The sequence below is a fragment of the Lytechinus pictus genome, chromosome 3, assembly GCF_037042905.1.
Source record: "Lytechinus pictus isolate F3 Inbred chromosome 3, Lp3.0, whole genome shotgun sequence".
Lineage (NCBI taxonomy): Eukaryota > Metazoa > Echinodermata > Echinoidea > Temnopleuroida > Toxopneustidae > Lytechinus > Lytechinus pictus.
The window spans coordinates 3,910,617-3,929,058 of NC_087247.1; the positions used below are offsets into that span (position 1 = coordinate 3,910,617).

Consider the following 18,442-nt stretch of genomic DNA (forward strand, 5'->3'; position numbering starts at 1 on the left):
TCATTTCAAATCAATTTTTTATCAAGTGGGATCCTTCTATTTTCTAAATATTTATGCTAATCATGTTAATACTAATATCTTCCAATCAGACAAACAAGTCATGTCGACTATAATGTCGGATAACATGAACCAATTTATTTATGGTTAAAAAATAATAATATAACGAGATCCAAATTTGATATTTCATTTATTTTGGCTTGTTGCCTTAGTGCAAATAATATCAATTATCATCTGTATTCACATTCCTCCATGCACACGAAAGGAAGTGTAGACCCAAGTTCAATGTTCATAGCGGCAGCTGGTATCGATTTTATGTAATCAATTCATGAGTTTATTCATGATATACTCAGGGCAAATTTATTCAACGGCAGCACAATGAGACAAAACATATAGTAGTTAGCGGCAAAACATCTGATCTATTCAGCGATTTTGTTGCATGCCATTGCCGAGGTTGAAAACGAAATTTGTTCCAGCTTTTTTTTAATTATTGTTATTAATTAACTTGGGATTAAATGTTAATTTACTTCAAATTCCGAAAGACAAATTTCATTTATTTTATTTCAACACGGTAAACGAACTTCAGCCAATGGCTGTTCTTCTGAACGTCCGTGCGTACATATTAAAATCACATTACATGTATATACAATTAAGATACATAATACGAAATAAATATACAATTAAAATATCATCAATATTACAAAGAAAAACAAACAAACAGAACAAACAAGTTTACATCACTCTGGCGTCCAATCTAAATATGTTGAAACTAGTTACTTTTAAGTTATTAGGTAGTGCGTTCCAGCTTCTGGCCCCCCTGTACTGTAGACTTCTTTTCTTATAATTGCTGTAAATGCAATCGCCTTTATTTTTAATGCCCGTGATTTTGTTGTATAGATTTTATGGTATAGGGATATCCGCACTTTTGTTTATCGAAATCAATCATTTAAACACGACACATAAAGTTAGTTTACCATTTCGTTGTAGGGAAAGCACAGCATGCCATCAGTGTGAATACTTCTGTTGGATAAGTACATAATCATATAGTAATTATGTTCCATTAGGCTTGTCTTATATAAATCAAACGCCATTCCGTCAAAATTGCAAGATTCGGCTCAAATGATTGGACCAGGTCATGAGAGGCTATTCTGACGGATTTACAATGCTTGTAGGACCTTAGTCAGTACCGTGTATGGTGATTTGCGTTTATATACATGTATATCTATTATTTTGTGAGTCGTCGCTTTAAAATGATATCCAAACGAGCTCGGGAAACTGACAGTCTGCACCGGTAATGACTTTAAGAATGCCATTGAGATTATTCTTATTTTGCCAATGAGCGCTTTGATGTCACCCTCAAATCGGTAAGATAATGGGGATTGTCTAAGAGAAATGCATCTCATCAATTTTAAGAGCCATTGCCCTGGCGTCTCTCTCTCTCTCTCTCATACTTTGGACCCCAATCCACCCTTATTGCATTCACGCTCCATTATGATAGGGAAGGTTGCAATTGCCGTGTGGAAGAATGTTAGATATTATTTAAGAGTCTTGAGGAACATCGATCGTTCTATGTCTGTCCACGCTTGCCAATTGTTCTATTTCTATCTTTCTTTCTCTCAAATCGTTCGGCCACATTCTCACTTCGCCCGCCCCCTCCCTCCTTCTCTCCCCACCCCCTCCCCTCTATCTCTCTCTCTATATTTATATTATATTCGTGTACCTCTATCATGTCTATCATGCGTTCGTACTCCTATTTTTTCTGGTCATCGCGTGGATATTCCTTAGGGATCACCTTAAGAAAAATCGTGTAAATACAAGAGCTTTTATCATTTACTGATGACGTCATTTTGACCTACTTCTCCCAATCTTATGTCAATTGACAGTTACACGTTATGAAATTTTTATCAGCTCCACCTCAATGAATCAAGTTTTCAGTATAGCTTTGTTTGATCGCTTATGACGCACATGAGAGTGGTGGATACATATCATTGGCATTTACTGATACATTGTGATTTTCTGCGAAAGAAAGCACGTTTAATCACTATGATTGCTTCTAAATTTTAATTGAAGCACATAAATATATTGACTCGGCTTTCACGTTTGTTGGTTGTAGTGGAAAAATAATCAAATAAAACTGTTATTTCTGGGGCCAACGGTGTCGTCCAAGACATTAATGTATCATAATGGTGTGTTATTGTGAGCAAATGTTTGACAAGCGTCGAAACATAGACATCCTGTTTGGTATATAGCAAGACCTTGAACAAATTAAAACAAATAACTTAACACCAATGTATAATAGTAGCTGTCGGAGATTAATAACTAGAACTTCAAATGTTACAAGATCAATTTTTATTGAAAAGGTTTCCCTCATTACACATATAAATTTTGCTGTTTTTACTGATATCTTGCTCTTTTCTTCATCTTTCGCTGATCTTTCATTTCATTTTTTTAAATATATGCATTTTTTTTTTAATTTCCAGAATGTTTACTATCATTTCTTTGGTACTTAATTATTTTTTCATTTTTTCACAATATGATAAAGATAAGCAGTATTACTAATAGTAGTATCGTGGAAGCGGCATCAACAGTAGTAATAGTAGTAGTAGTAGTAGTAGTAGTAGTGGTAGTGGTAGTAGTAGCAGTAGTAGTAGTAGTAGAAGTAGTAGTAGTAGTAGTAGTAGTAGTAGTAGTAGTGGTAGTGGTAGTAGTAATAGTAGTAGTAGTAGTAGTAGTAGTAGTGGTAGTAGTGGTAGTAGTGGTGGTAGTAGTAGTAGTAGTAGTAGTAGTAGAAGTAGTAGTAGTAGTAGAAGTAGATGCTTGTTATAGCATCTATCATATCATATTCATGGCCCTTATAGTCCTTATATTCCTAATAATCATCGTGCTAATCATCTTGTTTGATTTAATTGATCTAATTTTTACGAATATTTTCTATCTACTACTCAGGATGGGAGGAATTACACCTGTGTTTACTGGAATACTGCTGGTGAGTTAACTTATTACTTCTACATGACTGTCTTTAAATTTGTCCACTTGTTGTTTTCTCCCTGTAAGAAATCAGTTAGTTTTTTTTAATATTGATTTAATAACTAGCTTTCACGTGAATTTCAATAAGATGGGGCCGTGTAAAGGGTAGATTCAAATCAAGTTAACCAAGCACGCATATATTTCATTTAGCCGATAATATTATTAATAAATATATGAAAATGAATTGGCCAATGGTGTATAAACCGCACTATTATATAAATATTTTCATAAAGATTATTTCATGTGATTAAAATTACTGATTAACAATTTGACTTACCATAGAACAATCTTGCGCAGCTTCACCCCCCCCCCCCCAAATAAAAAAATGACCCAGCATTTTTACGAGAGCTCTACTTGCTTAACTCAAAATTACTTATACAAATAGAATGTTAGTGCTCGTATGATAGGATAGTACATCAAAAACGAGATAATGCTTGTTATTTTCAATGTCTGCGATCTTGATTTATTTCTACAATAGACCTAGTATGGCTTAATGAAATTTTAGAGAAAAGATATTTCCATCGTGGACGATGAGGCTGCGTATTGTATTGTCATATCGTAATTACGATGATTGACTTTCACTATCATATAATGTGAGCGCATCACAGTCATTCAGAATAGAAATAAAGAAATACCCTATTACCATGCGTTTATTTATCCGTGAAACATGAAAAAATAATTGGTTGTGGAATGTTTTTTTTACATTTGAACGGTGAGATTGGATGATGCACTGTGCAAATTAATTAAAACATATTCTTAATCATCATTTGAAAAGCAACGTGTATTGTTTGATTTCCACTGTGGTCTCTCGTGTACGTATAGGCCTATCCATCACAGTATAAACACAAAGTTTAATCAGTACACGATGTGGTCAATTTTGCCAAAATATGAAGAAAACTAAACTTTCTTAAATTTCTTATTTCTAATCAACAAATCAGACTTTAGAATTAAATATTATTAGCTCCCATGTGAACGTACTTCCAGTTGGCGTTATTCTGTATCATTGTTAACATTTGCCACCATAAGCGCGTGCATGTATTTTCCACTTGTCAAAATAATTCCCTATTTAATTATTGACTAATGCCCCCCCCCCCCTTGCGATACATCTATCCCATCTAGCAATAGTAAACTATTTAAAACATGCCTTTAGTCAAGGAATTCTAAACTGCATAGCAAGCAATCGAGACGAATATGGGGAAAAAAGAATCCTGAGCGAAATCTTTGCTTTTACTTTTGGGGGATGTGGGGGAGAGGAGCTCTTTGGGGTGTGTTTTTACGACCTAAACGCGCCACGCGCGTCTGGTGTCTGAATAAGTAAATATAATTATACTCGTTTATCTGGACTTGAATTTCGTACACAGTGAAAAAATATCGCAATTGATTCGTATAGATATCCTGGTTCTAATCGAATCGCCATCAGCCAATCATTTTAGAGGGACGTTTCTATATCATGGCGACTAGTAGGCCTACACCCCCTTTAACGCGTTTAAAGTGATTGGTTAACATTGGTTTGACTTTTAAAAAATCTGAGATAGAAGGTCACACTTGTAACCTGTGTATGTGATATGTTACAAAAATGAAGCCCAGAAAAAATTGCGTTCGAAAATAATTATTTAGTGCTTCAAAAATTGAAATATAAAGTGACCGAAAACACCATCTTAATTTCATCCTACACACTTATGTGTACTACTATATTTACAAAATCGGGGTTTGCCTTGTAGTTTTAGATTTTCATTCTCAATAATGGTTGTTTTCAGGGTTTATTAGTTCTAATACATGCACTTGTACACATGTTTCATCTTGGTTTGAGAATTTTTTTAATCGGCTGCTCACAAAGTTAAACAATAGGCCTACCTTTAATCTAATCATCTGTAGGTCGAAATTATCTCCTCACGGGGAAGATCATAATTGAATGTCAAATATGATGAGGTTCAGTACGAGGATGATGGTTTACAATGTGGTTTTAATGAATGTGTTTGTAGTAAGAGGTGTCGCCTACCATTCGGGTATTTTAGCAGTCACTTGGCAGATGCTTTCTGAAACGTTGAGCGTCTACTGAAAATGCCCGTTAATCACAATGAACTGATTAGAGGTCATGGTCGAAAGTTGGTGGACCAGGACAGCTGCACTACTTAAGAATTGGACCGGACGAAAAATTGCAAAGTCCAGACTCTAAGGGGGCATTGCAAGAAACTTGCGATCAATTGCAAGTCTATTTCCGGTGCCTAAATCAATCACATCTCTTGTAATTAATTGTAAATTTGTGATTGATTTCTGAACTGCTTCTTGTATGAAGAAGTTTAATCTGATTTACTACAGCTAAAATTGGCTTATTCACAGAATATTTGCGATTGATTGCACATGTTTTCTTGCAACACCCCCTAAGACGACACAGCTGTTTTGATTCACCAATTTTAGACAAAGGGTCCTTTGTAATGAAAGACTTTTGACAAAAGACTTTCTGCGTTATAGAAAGCGTCTGCGAAGTGATATCTAAAATGCCCTTTTATCGTCCTTCACTGTAGCATTAAATTTGTATACAATATTGAGTTGCAATGTTACAATAATCACTAATGTTTTTTTTTCTTCTTTAAAGTTTGGTATGATCATGAATAATGTGTAAAGGTCATTTTTGCGAACATTACATATAGTTGCTCTAAATTTAGGTGCAGTGTTTCACGAAGCACCTTGCCACTGGTTTTCACTAACACATTCGCTCCAGGTCAATCAGATTCAAGGATTTCAGTATACACGTAGATCACAACAGTTTCCAGTGAAAATCAATGACTATTTGTTTAATGAAATACTTACTGTCGTTTTGTCCATGGTTAGACAATAAAACCACATTCTTTTGCCACTATTTCTCGGCAAGAAGAAATTGTGTCAGTTCCCCTTTTTTCCACAATAAAATATAAACACACCTCAACCAATATTATATAACAGAAGCAAGATGTCAAACGCGAGGGGTTATACTGCGCTGCCAAATAAAGTTTTAAAGCAGCAACGAACTAGCAGTCTTAATAGCGCCAGCTTAAGTCCTCAACTTACTCACGTCTGGCCAGCATAATACAACATTCTGAGTTGTGTAGTCTTAAAATATAAGTCCAATTGAGTGATAACATATACTACTTCACCACTCATACCACACTAATTACGCTATCAAAGAACCAAAAAAAAGCACATTCCTCTCAAAAACATGTTAGTTTCTCTTGTATAGGCTAAGTCAATCTCTGTATTAGGCCTATTGATGGTTATCTCAAAATATGTATTTTAAGACTAGATATCCATACCATACAGACAGTGAGAGACCACAGAAAGTATTGGTCAGTTCGATTCCCATTTAATCTTTATCTACAGAGAAACGCTGGTCGCGTCATGGACTAAAGGATGTTTCATCTGATGTTAATATCTCTTATTGCTCATCTAATCATCTTACCTACTTCGCGGTCATTCTGGTGAGTGATAATTTTATGTTTTGTCTTTTTCTTCATTATCATCTGTCGAAAGCTGACTCTTTCTAATAGTATTGTGTGAACGTTGATGTGACATATCCTAGCAGTGTACACCTGTTGACAAAAGTGTCTAACTTTGCTATTTCCGTTATTGGGCCCTTTTTTTATTTGGTGACAACATAAGCATTAAGAGGCTTCCGGTGTAGCGGCGGATCCGGTACTAGGCAGATACGGTTCTAGGAACACTATATCTGCCGGGGGGTCATGTCCCAACTCAGGTGGATTCAGAACCCATTTCTCTTCGGCAGTTGTCGTTCTTGCTATCGTTTCTCGATCTGCATGCACACGGTACCCATTTCCTTCAAAATTATATATGACCTACAATTTTTAGTTATGGTTCCGAGTAAAGAAAGATATCTGCATGCCAGCGGATACCGTATCCGCCGGCGGAACCAGATCTACTGCTACACCGGAAGTGTTTTAGAAAATTACTTTCTTATTTTTGGAGAATGCAATGTTGTCTTCTTTGTTTTTTTTTTTCATTCGTCAGCTGAGTGACATGTTTGTGAAGAAAAACATGCATTGTTTTGCAAGTGGGCAGATTTTTTTTAAACCTTAATTCTTATCACGATATTAAGATCGACTGGTAGATTAGCAGTAATATTGTGTCTACTTCTTGTCATACATGTGTTTAACAGCGACGTGCATGCAGTATATTAATGTTAAATCAATATTTTTCTGTAATTAATTTTGTCACCGCGCTGTTTGCGATGTATATGGTTACGGGGTGGCGGTAGGGGAATTTTAGAGCAGGGGTAAGGCTATCTAAAGATGACGTCATCTTTTATCGTTTGAACAACAGGGGTAATGTAATGTATAAATACGTAACCCAGTACTCTTTTTTATGCTTTTCTTTCATTCCTTTATTCTTTGTTATCCTTTATTTTCCCCATTTACCACTCGAAATATCAGAGGATGGTCATTTATCGTCAATGTCTAATTTAATTCGTTGTGTCTTTTGGGTTCATTCGACGGACTTTAGATACTGTACTTATACAAAAAAATCGTAAAATTCATTGATTATGAAAGTGCAGATATTCCGAATCATTATGAATTTTCAGGATGACAACCACGCTCGTGTCTATTATTGACTGTGACCTACCATGCAATCACAACGTGTCTTTAATACAACCATAGGTCCAATTTCAACCAGACAATCATTACATTTGTTAAGTGCAAATTGTGGCGAATCATGGGCAATGATTAGATTCAATGTTGAGGTTGACATATCACTGGAAACATTTTAATTCCGCCGCGTTTCTCTAATTAGTTTCTCGTTAGTATAGAGGTTAAGTGCTGTATGGTAGAAATATAATTGTAGCAGATTTTAGACTTCTCGTGCCAGTAATGATAATATATAATAATATAGGGTATTTATATTGCGCACATATCCACCTTGTTAGGTGCTCAAGGCGCTCCTATATTACCCGGCTAAGCTAGGCGTTCATAGTGCACACAGCTTTTTAAGGAATTACTTCCTACCGGTACCCATTTACCTCACCTGGGTTGAGTGCAGCACATTGTGGATCAGTTTCTTGCTGAAGGAAATTACCAGGGTCGGCGCCATATGGGATGGGGGCGCCCCTATGTTTCTTTTTTCAAGAAATAGAAAAAAACAATGGAGAAAAGAATTTTAAGAAATAAGAAGAAAGGGGGGAAGCAATAAGAGTAAAACATTTTAGGTCATAGTCTTGTGGCTCTATATTAAGTTAATTGTTTTTTGTAGAAAACGACGTAATATTTGAGTACCCTTGCCTCTCTCCCCCAATCAAAATACCTTGCCACAGTCCTTAATGATTACAGTAATTCAAGGTACCGGCTCACCAGCTCGACGTCTTCCAGTGAAAATCGTCCCACGATTATCATAGATCCCATACCTCACTATTAATCAATCACGATGAATTAGATAAAAATTAGGCATACAATTATCACTGATTGAGGTCAGAACGATTGTTATGTGGAACAGACTCCCAAGCACTATCAGGAATATGAACATATTAGAGAAGACCGTATTTTTTCCTTATGTATTTATTGTGTGTATATGGATGTTGTGTCAGATGATCATGATTTTGAATATTTCCAATGTTTTTGTTTATTCTACATGTAGCGCCTTAAATAACGATTCATTAGAAAGTGCGCATTAGAAATACCTATTACTATTATGATGATGATGATGATCATTATTGTTATCACTATTATTACTTTTATTATTATTATTATCATTGTTATTATTATTATAATTATTATTATTATTATTGCTATTATTATTATTATTATTGTGATGACCACCTCGAGTGAAGTGTAGTACTGAAGTTTAGTACACATTTTCGTTTTTTTTGTGAGTTTGTTGAATTCATTTATTACACTTTTTGCTTATTGTTAGTTGATTGAAGTCGTAATTAGAACAACACAAATTAGTTTCCTTCAAATTTAATTTTTAAATGATATCTCACTATACAAATTTGAGTCACACACAATTGGTATATCATTGTCAGTCTCGAATAGAAAGTATACCAAACGATACACAGATAAAACAAAAAGTAAACAAACAAATACTTATATGCATTTAACTTTATTGATTTCTTTACTCGTAATTAGAACGATTCATATTGGGTTTGTTAAATGTCAATCATCATCAACAAACGCAAAATAAGTCCAAACTCAGTTTTTGACATCATACCGAAAAGTATAATCCTTCTTGATGTCTGCATGAAAATTAATTGTCCTAGAGACCAAATATAGCCAACTTTGACATGGATACCATTTAAATGCTGACTTCGAGAATATACAGATTACTTATTTGATGAGAAAATTACAGATCTAGAGGTTTGATGGATAATAATTTTGTGAGATTATGATTTAGAATTCCATCTAATTGGACTGATATTATCAAGACATCACATCGTATGAGAAGGCTGCAATATCCTTAATGATTTCCTAAAGTAAATCCGCTATCTTGATTGTAATCTCAAGAACCGTCGATATGAAACGTATATTAGGCGCTCCATCCACATCTGAAGAATCATGAATTATTCCGCCCATTTAGCTTTGATGAAGAAGAGAACGGAACAAATATGGACGGAGGCGCGAGTAAAGAGAAAGAGAGACAGAGAGAGAACGAGGGGGAGTAAACGAAAAGAGAAAATAAAGGAAGGGCTACTTAGAACGGTTTAACTTCAGATCAGATTTCCAATTCAACCTGGAAGCCCGGCCACACATACCACTATCTCGATTATAAACTATAAAAATTAAAGCCAATATCAGAATCAAAATCAAAGCCGAATTATGGCCCGAATCGAAAAAAAAAAAGGCTTTTAAATTTCATTACACTAAAAAATTTGTCATTTCGCCTTGCGTCGTGTCTATATTTTCTACTTCAATACCTCTTTTCCAGTCCAATGTACCTAAATTCTTGTACGATACAAATTGAAGACTGATATATAGGCATGTTTGGATATTGGTGGTGTGATGTGACTGACCCCAGAGGAATCACCTAATACCGCGGGTACGGCTTACTTTGCTGTATCCGTTTCATGTAAGACCACCTCCCCACCATGCAAAAACGGACTTGCAAATGTTAACCCGAGCTTGAGAGAACAAACAGCTCGGTTTTACAAAGGGGGTTGTGTAAAGGTCGATTCTGGCGATAAAAAGTTGAGTCATTGATGAGAGGGATGAAAAGTCAGGTTGGTTCGACATTAATCAAATAATTGTCTGTTTTAGATCGTCAAATGATGCAAAGAATGCGCAATTTCGTCATGAAAATCAATTAATATTGTGTGAACGACATATGTAAACAGTCACATGGATGTGATGTTGACTGACACCATGCCTCTCCGAGAATGTATATAGCGAAACAAAACGTAAAACTGACATGAATTTCCATTACAGTCATCATTTTGTCACCATCCCTACTTGATACAACAATTGATTGGAAATAAAGTGTTATTGAAAATAAAACAAGAGTTATAGGTACCTATAGCCCATTCACTTTTGATACAATTTCACAGCCCTCTGATATAGGGATAAAACATAGAGAAGTAAAAAAAAAACAGTATTCAATTCAATTCAATTCAATTCATTTATTCAATTCCAATAAAACTTACACATATCATACAATTGCGTAAAAAGAAAACTTGAGCAGTGAAAATTTTTAAATATAATATTAAAATACGATATATAATATAAAAAGAACACATCATTATTGGAATAGGGCGGTCATAAAAAACCAAAAGGAATTGTCTGGATAACCACCCTTGATAACATAGTATAGAATTAGATTAAATCAATTTATAAATCATATTTAATAAAGAAAATTTATGAATAGGTAATGGGCATATAATTTTATAATGAAAACAAAGCAGAACACAACAAGATACAAAGACCGCACAAACCCAAAACAATAACAGGCAGTGCAGTAAAGACAGAATTTAAGTACTAGTGATTAAATATAATTTCAATTTTCTTTTGAAAGCATACATTGAGTTGAGAGACTTTATTGCAATGGGGAGATTATTCCACACGACTGGTGCATGATGTCTAAATGAAAATGATACATAATTTTTATTAACAGTCCACAAATGATATTTATTTTTATTTCTTGTGTTATAATCATGCACAGATGAATTTACAATAAGCATCGAAGATAATGATTCATGAAGTATATTGTGTTTATGTTTGAAAAGTAATATTGCACAGTGATATGAATTCAGTTGAAATACAGTAAGAATATTGAATTTGATAAATAATTCTTTTGAATGGGCTAATCTAGATGAGAATGTACATATGCGAATTATCTTTTTTTGTAACATATATATTGGGTTCAATTTAGTTGGATATGTGTTAGCCCATACTACATTGCAATAAGATATATAGGGTAATATAAGAGTATTATACAGAGTAAAAAGAATATTTTGGGGTAAAAATATGCTGAGTTTGCGGATGATACCAACGTTTTTTGAAATTTTGTTTGTGATATCTAAAATGTGATTTTTCCATGAAAGTTTTTCATCAATTATGACACCTAGAAATTTTAAATGAGCTACACGTTTAATATTATGATTGTTCATTTTGATATGTAAAAAATCTGAAGTATTTTGAGAAGTATTATTGAGAGAGAAATATATATAATTTGATTTATCCATATTTAAAGATAGTTTATTAGAATGAAACCAGTCAGTTACGTTTTTTAGCTCAGTGTTTATAACATTATTTAAAGATAGTATTGAATCATCAGAAATTAATATGTTGGTATCATCCGCAAAAAGTAGAAACTTTAATTTATTTGTACAGTTCGGTAGGTCATTTATGAATATTAAAAATAATAGCGGCCCAAGGATTGATCCCTGGGGCACGCCACACAAAACATTCAAAGGTTCAGATAAAACATTGTTATAAAAAACATATTGTAATCGGTTTGATAAGTAACTTTTGAACCAGAGCAGCGGAAGACCCCTTATTCCATAGTACTGTAACTTACGTAATAAAATAGTAAAATCAATGCAATCAAAAGCTTTACTGAGATCTAAAAATATTCCAATTGTATGGTGCTTCTTATTCAATGAGTTAATTATATAATCATGTAAATTGATAACTGCCATTTCAGTTGATACATTTTTTAAAAAACCAAACTGATTATCATTTAAGAGAGAATTGATACATAGAAAATCATATAATCGATTATATACAGTTCTCTCAAGAATTTTTGAGAAAAATGGGAGCAAAGAAATTGGACGATAGTTAGAAATATCATGTAAATCATTTTTTTTATATACAGGAATCACTTTGGAAATTTTCAATTTGGAAGGAACTATACCAGATGATAATGACAAGTTAAATATGTGACATAATGGTTTAGAAATGAGTATAATTGTTTTTTTAATGACTATGGGACTTATACTATCGATTCCACAGCTTCTACTATTTTTCATTTTTTTAACAATATCAAGTATTTCATTCTCAGTGATAGGTTTAAAAAATAAAGATTTCATACCTTCCTGTGGCAAGAATTTGGCATAATCATTATTATCTAAGCAATTTCCAGATTCATTTATCTTCAATCCAATCTTCACAAAAAAATCATTAAAACTGTTTCCTATATTCTTATCCCCGTGAACATTATTACCATTAACATTTATATAGTTAGGCAGCTTTTTCTTTTTGTTTCCAAGTACTTCTTTAATAATGATCCATGTCTTTTTCAAATTACCACTAGACTCTTTAAACTTTTGTTCGTAAAATCTTTTACGAGCATTCTTTAGTGCTGTATTTACAAAATTACGTATTTTCACATATTTTTTCTTAGAAATCTCATTAGGATTTTCACGATATTTTTTAAATAGTCTATTCCTTTTCCTCATCTGTTTTAACAGTGTCAAATCAATCCATGGTTTCTTTGCTTTTCTTTTTTCTTTGGATCTTGAAGCTTTTTGAAAGATATTGTTATATAAGTTACTGAATTTCATTAAAAATTTATTATAAACAATTTCAGTGTTTTCACAGAATAATATATCATCCCAATTAGCAATGGCAAGTTTTTCTTTGAAAAGATTGATTGTGTTTTCATTTATGTTTTGGCATGAATATATAAAATCTTGTTTAATCAAATTGTATTTTTTAGAAATTTGGAAAACCGGGAAGTGATCAGAAATATCATTTACTAATAGACCAGATGAAATATTGGAGTTGAAATTATTAGTAAGAATATTGTCAATTAGGGAAAAGGAAGATTGAGTAATTCTAGATGGTTTATTAATAAGAGGCAAGAAACTGTTGGCATAAATAACACTTAAAAATTGATTAACAGGACCATAATTAGAATATTTCATAAGATCAATGTTAAAGTCCCCCATTAAGTATGCATGCTTACATTCAGAATTTATTTTTTTTAAACAATCTTCAAAATATTCAGTAAACTCAAGTATGTTTGAGGAGGGTTTTCTATAAACAATACCTACAATAATATTTTTAGTATGTTGAAATGATATTTCAATAAAAAGTGATTCGTAACATTGTGAACAACTTAGTAAATCTGTCCGAACAACATAATTTAAGGAATCAGAAATCAATAAAGCTACTCCTCCTCCTTTCCCTTGACAACGATCAGAATTAACAAATGTATAACCATCTATGTTGAATAAGAGAGGGGTATTGCTATTAATCCAGGTTTCTGAAAAACCATATACAGAAAAGTTAAAAGATAAAGTGGATAAGTATTCTGATATTGCATCAAAGTTTTTACTTAAACTACGAGAGTTGAAATGTAAAATACTAAAACTACTATTTATATATTTAAAACTATCTACAAATTGATCATCTGAGAAATATTTACAGTTAAAATCAATATCCAACTCAAATTCATTGTCTTCATTTGCATTAAAAGTATTATATAATTCATTCAAATCTTGATTACTATAAAGATGATTGTTATCATAATGATGCATATTAATAAATTCATCATCATCTATCTCAAAATAAGGGAAAACAGAATGGATACATCTAGGAAAAGGACATTGGCATGTATTATGAATGTCACATGAGTGAATGTGAATGCCATTGTTAAAGTCTCTGCAAAATGGACATGTAATAATGTTTGTCTTTACTACAAGGTTACAATCTATACATAACATTAAATACAAAGTCTTAAAACATTAAAAGAAAAAGAAAAGTTTAATTACAAAAAAGAGAAAAAAATTCAGGAGTCCAATTATTAAAAAGAAAAAAAGTGAAACAACAAAAGTCATTAAAAATCGTCCAGGAGTACAAACTTGAGAGAGTTAAATACGATCAATATCTCCTTTTGATCTGATGAGTTTCTTGGTACTTCCACTTGATTTGCTTATAGCAAAGATCCGACCATCCAGGGACCAGGCAGCTTTGATTCGTTCATTGTTCTTCGCTCTCTGTAGTAGGTCAGCATTCGTTGAGGTAAGGTCTTCCAGGATGGCCTTTCTTGGTACTTTACCGTTTACTAACGACTGGAACATGTTCTTGTGATGAACGAGATATTTCAAGTTGTTGTTGGTTTTTAATTATCCGATAAGAATTAAATGATGCAGTTATAGATTGGTATCGATTTGGGATGATTGTATAATGTTTACACATCATGAATTGTAACTCTGAAATCAATATAAAGATCATAGTAAAGAGCTTAACTAAAATCACCGTGTTTTTTTTGAATTTCCTTGCTGCGTACTTTCTAACACGCCAACGGGTAGTATGGAACAGTCCTCTTTCTTTCAAGCGAATTCGTTTCAAAACTATTCTTATTAATGAATTATCAAAATTTCTTATCAGCAACTAAAATGTGTTATGGAGCGAGTTCATCTGTAGAAATTTTGTGCCGCGAGAGTGGACATGGTCAATATGGATAAATAGAGCTAATCAGTAACTTCATCGTTGTCCGCACGATTGTCAATTATGTAAAATCAAAATTCAGATTTGATGAGTAGCAATTCAGTTATTGCCCAATGAAAGAAAGAATTTCAAAAATAGAGAGAATCTAGTTTAAAAGTTGATTAAATCTGAAGGAGCATGCATATGAAATCTTTGAAGTAGTTTTCATATTTCGCCAATCATGGTCACGAGGAATGTGCACATGACAATGAACAATCTTTTCTTCCATTAGTGGGCGTGTTCATCATCTTTTGTTTGACGTATGAGTTGGTGAAATTTATAGGAATATGCGTATTAATTCTCAAAACATTTTTCATACTTCGCCAACGATAACAGGAAAGTCCAACTGTTATTAAACTACCCCCAACCTCAATTAGCATGTTTAGCAGGCATTTTTCCCTCCATCTTTCTCGTTGACGCAGGATGAATTCCATTGTCATCGCTATTTCCAATGACATTTGTCCTCGATAATTTTGTATTCGCTGCGAGAGCATATTGGCAAATGCGAACATGGTGTGATGTTAATATAATCATCAGGAAATATACAAATTGCAATATATAAAAACTAATTGACGTCAAGGTCATCTGTATATTTATCCTGACACACTGGTGCATTTATGTTATACAAGTGTGGTGAAAATGAAGTACTCACTGTATGTTCTATTTTGAGCTAAAGTCAAGTTTGACTGAGGGTACTTACCCGCCCCTCTTCCTCCTCCTTGACCATCAAATACAAGCCCCCACCCCAATCCCCCTCTTCCCTCTCTATCTCGATCTCACTTATATACTGTATTCTTGGAGAAAGATTGTCATCTAAAGAACATTCGTTTATCTCTGTAAATATGTTACAGTAGAGCAATTTAGCAATCACTTCGCAGACGCTTTCTATAACGCAGAGAATCTTTTGTCAACAGCGCTTCATAACAAAGCAGCCTTCGTCGAAAATCGGTGAATGACAACAGCGGTGTCGTCCTGGACACTGGACAAGCGACACAATTGCAATTTGTTGTCCGGTCCGATGTGCTGTCCCAGTCCACCAAATTTCGACAATAAACATCAGGGGCCCGTCTTACAAAGATTTGCGATTGATCCTATCAATCGCAACTATGGAAAGCCAGCAAAGTCAACCTATAAAATGCATGTTTGTTCAAAAGAATTTCTAGATATGAATGTATATCAATAAATTCATTGATTTCTTAACAATTTGGTGTGTTCTCCTTTGTTTACAAAGGACATTTTGCAAATTTTCTGTAGAAAAAATTATGACAGTGATGGATTTCCATAGAGTTACGATTGATTGGATCAATTATAACTCTTTGTAAGACGGGGCCTGATCTGTCCATTGTGATTTGACAGGAATTTCAATAGATTGTGAACGTTGCAGAAAGTGTCTGCGAAGTGGATGCTAAAAGACACCAATGCTACAGTCACACGAAACAACACCGTCCCCAGACCGATCAAACACGAAACAACACCGTCCCCAGACCGATCAAACACGAAACGACACCGTCCCCAGACCGATCAAACACGAAACGACACCGTCCCCAGACCGATCAAACACGAAACAACACCGTCCCCAGACCGATCAAACACGAAACGACACCGTCCCCAGACCGATCAAACACGAAACGACACCGTCCCCAGACCGATCAAACACGAAACGACACCGTCCCCAGACCGATCAAACACGAAACGACACCGTCCCCAGACCGATCAAACACGAAACAACACCGTCCACAGACCGACCAAACACGAAACGACACCGTCCCCAAACCGATCAAACACGAAACAACACCGTCCACAGACCGATCAAACACGAAACGACACCGTCCCCAGACCGATCAAACACGAAACGACACCGTCCCCAGACCGATCAAACACGAAACAACACCGTCCACAGACCGATCAAACACGAAACGACACCGTCCCCAGACCGATCAAACACGAAACGACACCGTCCCCAGACCGATCAAACACGAAACGACACCGTCCCCAGACCGATCAAACACGAAACGACACCGTCCCCAGACCGATCAAACACGAAACAACACCGTCCACAGACCGACCAAACACGAAACGACACCGTCCCCAGACCGATCAAACACGAAACAACACCGTCCCCAGACCGATCAAACACGAAACGACACCGTCCCCAGACCGATCAAAGTTTTTATTTCAGGCCTATTTCGAATGGCATATCCCCGGTCGGTTTGGAGTCTGTTTCCTAGCTTCATTGAAAGAAAGTAAAATTTAACATTAAACAATTTAAACGGGAAATAGCAAAATGGGAAAAACACATTTGATATGTAATAGGAACTATTGGTGGATCTATTTTATTCTTTCTCCTCATTTTGTACATATCTTATCTCTTTTCATGTGTATATACAATTTTCGTTTACTCTTGGGTAACAGTATCATATTTTATTGCCCATAGTTAATTATTATTTTATTATTAGATTTTTAATATTAGTATTTATGCTCTATTCTTTTTTTTATATTTGAATATGTCACCATGTTTGATATTTGTGTTTGTTACGAAGGGCCCCAACAAAAACCAGCTAGTTGCTGATTGGGCTACCTACCCTTCTTTAATTATTTGAAATAAATAAATAAATAATTAAAGTCGTATTGAAAACTTTGTCATTAATTGCTAGTTTTATTGGTAAATACCATGATAACAATGTTCATAGATCTTTAAAGTGGTCCAGGTTTATTTGGAAGATACCAGAAATTATTATATCGTAAATTTATTCGAAGTTTTGTGTGTAATTGGAAAATGAAATCATGGCCGAAATGAAATGAAGTAGCAATATTCAGCCCTCATAAAATCGAGCACCACTCCAAAGGAGTGAATGTTTCATCCTGATCCTGATCTCTTTTTTTAATCTTTACCAGGACACTGGTTATTCTGAACCGATCCCTGAGGAACATCATCTCCCTCTTCAGATCATCTCCCATCTTGGAACTGCTTGTTCTGTCTTTGGTCTAGTCGCTACTATCATCACATACTCTATCTTCAAGTAAGTGCATATTTGATTTACAGGATTTACACGAAATTGATCTTATTGATGTCAATCCATATTGCAAGGTGATTATAATACCATTCTATACATTGATATTGCAAGTGACGTGGGCATACATGGTATTTATTAGTGTATTTGTATACGATTTAATTGTCTTAATTGAGCCGAATGAAAACACACGTACAAACATTATAGAAAGAAGGTCATAAAGAATTAAATTGCTTGTTCACAAGCTCTAACCAAATACAGCAAATAAAGTACAAATGGGTCCGTCACCATAATTAGTTAAACATCAAAATAGAAAGAGAAAAAAGTTGTCAGTACAGGTATATATTACGTGTAATGACGTGTGCGTCATTATGTGGGTCGGTGTGTGTGTATGCAGTAACGGAGAGATAATTTTAGAAAGAGATTTAAAAAAAAAGTGTGAAAGATAGAAAGAGTGAGAGGAAGAGAGAAGGGGAAGAGAGGGAGAGAAGGTTGTGAGAA

The 18,442-nt window shown here is 34.3% G+C and overlaps 1 protein-coding gene across 1 annotated transcript in view; it reads left to right on the forward strand.

The window, feature by feature from the left end:
* The window catches only part of LOC129256020 (adhesion G-protein coupled receptor G2-like), a 50,101-nt gene that overhangs the window by 22,395 nt on the left and 9,264 nt on the right, over positions 1-18,442 (forward strand). The window contains exons 4-6 of the mRNA XM_054894329.2: positions 2,944-2,983; positions 6,382-6,479; positions 17,826-17,950. Of these exons, the coding sequence (XP_054750304.2) occupies positions 2,944-2,983; positions 6,382-6,479; positions 17,826-17,950 (263 nt within the window). The remainder of the gene's footprint in view (positions 1-2,943; positions 2,984-6,381; positions 6,480-17,825; positions 17,951-18,442) is intronic.